Source organism: Rhincodon typus, chromosome 42, assembly GCF_021869965.1.
Source record: "Rhincodon typus isolate 14 chromosome 42, sRhiTyp1.1, whole genome shotgun sequence".
Lineage (NCBI taxonomy): Eukaryota > Metazoa > Chordata > Chondrichthyes > Orectolobiformes > Rhincodontidae > Rhincodon > Rhincodon typus.
Genome location: NC_063373.1, coordinates 3028011 through 3035094, shown reverse-complemented (window position 1 = coordinate 3035094; position 7084 = coordinate 3028011). Strand labels below are relative to the sequence as shown.

The window sequence follows — 7084 nt, the reverse complement described above, 5'->3', positions numbered from 1 at the left end:
ATGGGGTTCCAGTCTGCCGGCTCGGCGCGCGGAGCCCCGCCCCCAGCCATTTTTCCCACACCTCCACCTGGAGCCAGGATTTCCAGTGCAACCGGCTGCCAGCTCAGGTAAGAGCCAGAAGCCGCTCGGGGACCTGCCCCGCCTCCTTTCTCCGGTTCCAGCTCTGGGTGAGGGGAAAGAGAGGTCATTTTACAAAAATTTCTTCCCTTTATTTCCCTTCACCTCTCTGAGCAGGGACACCGACAGTTTCCTCCTGGCCAATAGGAGGAAAGTAGGCGGGCTGGCGGACCACGCTGAGGTGGCTGGTCCTCCAATCAACGGGAGTGAATGAGGGGGGGCGGGGTAAGCAGGACGGCACGTGGTCACTAACGTCGCCGGCGCAGTGCCGCTGTGACTGGCGCCTGGGAGAGTGCAAAACGGGGAGACGGGAAAGGTGGGGATAAAATAGCGGAGACCGGAAAAAAATTGAGTTAATATGCACTGGAAGATTTTATATGTATCCAGTGTAAACCGATAAACCCGAGTTATAAACTCCTAGTCCCGCGTCTGCAGCAAACGCGAAAAGGCAGCGGGCGTCAGACGGTGATAGGAGCAACTGCAGATGCTGGAGAATCCGAGACAACAAGGTGCAGAGCTGGATGAACACAGCAGGCCAAGCAGCATCAGAGGAGCAGAAAGGCTGACGTTTCGGGCCTGGACCCTTCATCAGAAATGGGGGAGGGGAGGGGAGGGGAAGGGGGTTCTGAAATAAATAGGGAGAGAAGGGGAGGTGGATAGAAGATGGATGGAGGAGAGGAAACAAACAGGTCGAAGAGGCGGGGATGGAGCCAGTAAAGGTGAGTGTAGGTGGGGAGGTAGGGAGGGGATAGGTCAGTCCAGGGAGGACGGACAGGTGAAGGGGGCGGGATGAAGTTAGTAGGTAGGAGATGGGGGTGCGGCTTGAGATGGGAGGAAGAACAGGTTAGGGAGGCGGGAACGAGCTGGACTGGTTTTGGGATGCGGTAGGGGGAGGGGAGATTTTGAAGCTTGTGAAATCCCCACCTGCACATCTGCCAATGTGGTATACTGCATCTGCTGTACCCGTTGTGGCCTCCTCTACATCGGGGAAACCAAGCGGAGGCTCGGGGACCGCTTTGCAGAACACCTACGCTCGGTTCGCAATAAACAACTGCACCTCCCAGTCGCGAACCATTTCAATTCCCCCTCCCATTCCTCAGACGACATGAACATCTTGGGCCTCCTGCAGTGCCACAATGATGCCACCCGAAGGTTGCAGGAACAGCAACTCCTATTCCGCTTGGGAACCCTGCAGCCCAATGGTATCAATGTGGATTTCGCAAGCTTCAAAATCTCCCCTCCCCCTACCGCATCCCAAAACCAGTCCAGCTCATCCCCGCCTCCCTAACCTGTTCTTCCTCCCACCTATCCCCTCCTCCCACCTCAAGCTGCACCCCCATCTCCTACCTGCTAACCTCACCCCGCCCCCTTGACCTGTCCGTCCTCCCTGGACTGACCTGTCCCCTCCCTACCTCCCCACCTACACTCACCTTTACTGGCTCCATCCCCGCCTCTTCGACCTGTTTGTTTCCTCTCCTCTATCCATCTTCTATCCGCCTCCCCTTCTCTCCCTATTTATTTCAGAACCCCCTTCCCCTCCCCCATTTCTGATGAAGGGTCTAGGCCCGAAACGTCAGCCCTTCTGCTCCTATGATGCTGCTTAGCCTGCTGTGTTCATCCAGCTCTGCACTTTGTTGTCTCTGTAGACGGTGATAGCCACCGTGTTACTGCCGCCATCTTTATTGGGGGCATATGCAGCAGTGCGCATGAGCATCATTCCCCCAGTGGGGGCGGTATGATTTGAAGAGGAGTATTTACATCGCAAACTGAAACTAAGAGAAATGTTTGTCTTTTCTAGAAGTCTATCCTGGACTGACAGTGATTTTTCTTTTGTGAATTTGTTTTACAGGATGTTAATTGAGAAGAATTTGCAGACCGGGATGTCAAAACAACTTCTGACAATCAGCAGAGTCATCAGGATCTGAACATCATTGGCATTTAACTATGGAAGGAAAAAGGTTTGTCTGTTCTGTCTGTGGGAAAATACCTCTGATATATTTGTAAATCGAAAAGGAGCAATATTTTCAAATTCGTGGTTGGATCACCCCTTGGGGTATGTGTTCAGTTCTGGGTCCTGCAGCCGAGAGATGTTGGCCTGAGAGCAGCACAGATTTAACCAATTAACACCTCAGTTCTTTAAAAGAACTGTCAGATTTAGTCCCAATCACCCACTTAATGATTTTAACCTATATATTTCTCATTCTCAAATGCCTGCAAACTTCCCTTTAAAATTCCTTATGTACTTGAATTCAAGCACCTTTTCAAGTGGAACATTCCAGTTCCTGACAACTTTCTGTTGATCCTGAACTTGCTGAAGTTCATGTTGAGTCAGGCGGGGTATAACGTGCAGAATTGAAAGATGAACTGCATTGGAACAGTACGGGAGGTTGAGGTCAGAGTAAGTGTGAGTAGATAATTAAATTGATATGGCTGCACTGTGAGTGTCGCTTGACTCAATAAGAGTGCTTTGAATCAAAAAGTTATGAGCCATAGGGATAAGGTGAAACTGAAAGATTGAATGGTGCTTGGTCTCAGTTCAGAAAGTTACCAATGAAAGCAGCCAATTAGTAATTGATACCTGCAGAAATTTTCTTACAGTTTTAAAAGTATAATATGTAGCTTAAATACAAATATGAACTTTCGATTATGATAGAGTTTGAAATGAAGGAAGATCCCTAGCTGAATGAAATTGTCTTAAAGGGAGGAACTAGCTTAATGCAGAGAGAATTCGTGACAGGAGACCTTAGACTAGTGGTGTGCACCTCTTGCACAACATGAGAAATAAGGGATGCCTCCAGTATCACTGACAGCTTCACATGCAGGAGTTGTGTCCATCTGCAGCTACTGGTTAACCATATTTTGAGCTGGAACTGTTGGTGACTCACTGGGGAGCATCCTTGACACAGAATGTTATGGACAGCATGGTTAGAATAGATTAGATTGGAAGAGAATCCCTACAGTGTGGAAACAGGCCATTTGGCCCAACAAGTCCACAATAACCCTCCAAAAAGTACCCCACCCAGACTCTGCCCCCTACACTATCCCTGCAGCCCAGCAGTTCACATGGCTAATGCACCTAACCTTCACAACCCTGAACACTCTGGATGATTTAGCATAACCAATCCACCTAACTGGCACATCTTTGCACTGTGGACGGAAACCCATGCAGACTTGGGGGCGACATGCATACTCCACAAGCAGTTGTCAGAATGTGGAATTGAACCCGGGTCCCTGCTGTGAGGCAGCAGTGCTAACCACTGAGTCACTGTCGTCACGCTGTTTTTCAAGCTGGTTGTACCGCAGGTGAGAATCACATAGGCAGAAAGGGAATAGGTGACTACCAGACAAAGTAAAAGGGTCATGAAGGAAGTGAAGGAGTCTCCAGTGGTCATCCCCTCTCAAACAGATTTACTGCTTTTGGGTACTGTTTGGAGTAGTCTGGGATGGCTACTGGGGGAAATCTGCAAGAGCCAAGCTCATGGCACCACAGGTGGTCTGTGGCAGGAGAAAAACAAATGGTAAGGCTGTAGAGACAGGGGATTAAAAATGGTAAGTGCTACAGTCGGACATGAATACAGGATGGTATGTTGCCTCCCTGGTGCCAGAATAAAGTATGTCACGGAGCGGCTGCAGGACATTCTGGAGCTGGAGGGCAAACAGCCAGTGTTAATGGAACACATAGGTACCAACAACATAGCGAAACAAAGGGATAAGGGCCTGAAACCGGAATATAGGAAGACAGGAGATACATTTGAGGTCCTGTAGTTTAATGTAATAATGTTAGACTTACTTCCAGTGCCATGTGCTAGCAAGAACATGAATAAGAGGATAGATCACATGAATGTGCACTTGGAGAAATGGTGTCCCGGTGAAGGGTTTATGTTCTTAGGGCATTGGGACCGTTTCTGTGGGAGTTGGGACCCGTACAAGCCTGACTGTTCGGCCCTGGGTAGAGCTGGGACAAATTTGCTAGTTCCATTGGTGAGGTTTTAACTAGTATGGCAGGGGAATGGGAAGCAAGCCGTCGGCTTAGATGTGTCAAGTTCAGATCAGGAATTGGGAGGTAGAATATTAGTTCATGATGCACTCAGCAGCTCAGAAAGACAAGAGAAAGTAAGAGGATAGACTCTCTGTTCAGATATGAGTCCTGACATCCCAACAATCAGTCTGGTGAACCTTCGTTACACTATCTTGTAGCCTTGGATATAAAGTTGTTGAACACACTGTCCCCATCGTGTTCATGCTGGTCATCAAGCACCTATTTACTCTAATCCCATTTTCTGGCACTCAGCATGTAAACTGCATTGTGGTGCCTTGTATGATAATCTAAACAATTTTTCAAGGTTACAACGATTTCTGCATCTGTTACCATTTCCGATGCTGCCAGACCTGCTCTATGTCTCCAGGATTTTTTGATTTTTATTTCGGATTTCCACCATTTTACTTAAGCACTTAGTGTCATAGAGTTTTTCAGCATGGAAACAGACCGTTTGGTCCAACTTATCCATGCTGACCAGATATCCTAAACTGATCTAGTCCCACTTGGTAGCATTTGGCTCGTATCCCTCCAAACACTTCCTATTATGTACCCATCCAGATGCCTTTTAAATGTGTAATTGTACCCACCTCCACTACCTCCTCTGGTAGTTCTTTTTATACATGCAACATCCTCTGTGAAAAGATTGCCCTTCAGGTCCCTTTCAAATCTTGCTGGTCTCAGCATAAACCTACACATACTAGTTTTGAACTCCCTTAGCCTGGAATAAAAGACCTTGGCTTTCAACCTATCCGTGTCCCTCAAGATTTTACAAACCTCTATAAGTTCATTCCTCAGCCTTCAACACTCCAAGGAAAAGAAGCCTCTGCCTATTCAGCCTCTCCCTATAGCTCAACTCTCTGATCCGAGCAACAACTTGGTAAATTTTTTTTTTTTTTTGAACGATTTCAAGTTTAACAATGTCTTTCCTACAGCAGGGAGACCAGATCTGAATGCAGGCTTCCAGAGTTGGCCAAACCAATGGCTAATACAGCCACAACATGACCCCCCACCTCCTCTTGTCAATGCACTGACGAATAAAGGCACACATTCCAAATGCTGCCTTCATCACCCTGTCTACCTGCAACTCCTCTTTCAAGGAACTACGCACTTGTTCTTACCCTTCAATCCCTCCGAAGGGCTATGGGGAGAAAACAGGGAAAGGATTAAGTTGTAGATCTGTAAATTGCCTCTGCTTCATGCCTGCCTCTCCCATCTCTATCTCTTTCTGTAGTTTTGGGCAAACACCGCCTGGTTCCTTTCGCTGAAGGAGATTTATGAACCAGTTTGGTTTCGAAGATAATCCAGTGGTTTCCCTCAGTGTCATCTCCAAAACTGACCAGATTAATTGCTCTTTGTTTCACAACCTGTGTGTTCTTCTCATTTCTCCGAGTACATTTGTTTTCTGTTTGAAAGGTTGATTTGCAATTGGAGACTTCAAATGAAACCACATCCAGATCCAACAGTCACTCTGTTTACCATAACCTAATTATCTCAGAATTTTGAACATTGAAGGAGAAAGCACCATTCACACTGGGGTGAAACACATATCGTCTGTGTGTGGAAGAGTCTGTGAAGGTTCATCTGAAATGTCTAAACGCCAGCGCCGTCACACTGGGGAGAGAATGTGGAGATTGTGGGAAGGGATTTCTTTACCCATCCAAGCTGGAAATTCACCAACGCAGTCACACTGGGGAGAAACCGTTCACCTGCTCTGATTGTGGAATGGGATTCACTCACTCATCCAACCTGCGGATCCACCAGCGAGTTCACACTGGAGAGAGACCATTCACCCGCTCTCATTGTGGGAAGGGATTCACTCGGTCATCCAGCTTGCAGGTACACCAGCGAGTACACACTGGGGAGAAGACCATTCAGCTGCTCCATTTGTGGGAAGGGATTCACTCAGTTATCCAAACTGCTACTACACCAGCAGATTCACAGGAGAGAGAGACCATTCACCTGTTTTCAATGTGGGAAGGGATTTACTCGCTCATCTAATCTATTGGAACATCAATGTGCTCACACTGGAGAGAAACCATTCACCTGCTCTGTTTATGGGAAAGGATTCACTCGGTCATCCAGCCTGCTCTTACACCAGCGAGTTCACGCTGGGGAGAGACCATTCACCTGCTCTGACTGTGGGAAAGGATTCACTCGGTCATTCAAACTGCTGGCACACCAGCGAGTTCACGCTGGAGAGAGGCTGTTCACCTGCTCTGATTGTGGGAATGGATTCACTTCGTCATCTAGCGTGCGGATACACAAGTGAATTCACACTGGGGAGAGACCATTCACCTGTTCTGCTTGTGGGAAAGGATTTACTCACTCATGCAAACTGCTGGAACACCAGTGAATTCAAACTGGGGAGAGACCTTTCACTTGTTCTAAATGTGGAAAAGGATTCAATCGCTCGTCTGGACTGCTGAAACACCAGCGTGTTCACACTGGGGAGTAACATTCACTCAGTTGACTCACCTGCTGATACACCAGCTTATTCTATGGAGAGACTGTTCAGTTGTTCTGTATGTGGGAAGGAATTTCAAACTGTTAGCACACCAGTGAAATGATACTGGGTGGATCCCATTCACCTGCTGTGTTTCTATAAAAGGCTTTGCTGTTTGCTAATACAGCAGCAAATTCCCAAAGAACTATGGGTGAAAGGTTTTGCTTTTACTCACACCAAGGAAGGAGCCATGATCATTGGTTTGTTTGTATTGATGTTGTTAAACCTTGCTCAGTTAAAGGTGCTGATACTGACGATAAAATGTTGATACAATTGTGCATATGTAGGATAGGTTTTGTGATTATTTTCAATGTGGCTGTACAACAACATTTATGCTGGGTAAGGACTGTCTACCTGTGTATTGTTTGTGAAGTGATTTTGAGGTTCATCGGGATTGTTGCTTAACCAATGAATTTCCAGTTACT

The 7084-nt window shown here is 47.2% G+C and overlaps 1 protein-coding gene across 1 annotated transcript in view; it reads left to right on the top strand.

The window, feature by feature from the left end:
• Positions 1 to 6278, top strand: part of LOC125481031 (zinc finger protein 836-like) — a 40591-nt gene extending 34313 nt beyond the window's left edge. Inside the window, exon 6 of the mRNA XM_048619075.1 lies at positions 5701 to 6278. Within this exon, the coding sequence (XP_048475032.1) occupies positions 5701 to 6154 (454 nt within the window). The 3' untranslated portion in view covers positions 6155 to 6278. The remainder of the gene's footprint in view (positions 1 to 5700) is intronic.
• Positions 6279 to 7084: the final 806 nt, after the last annotated feature.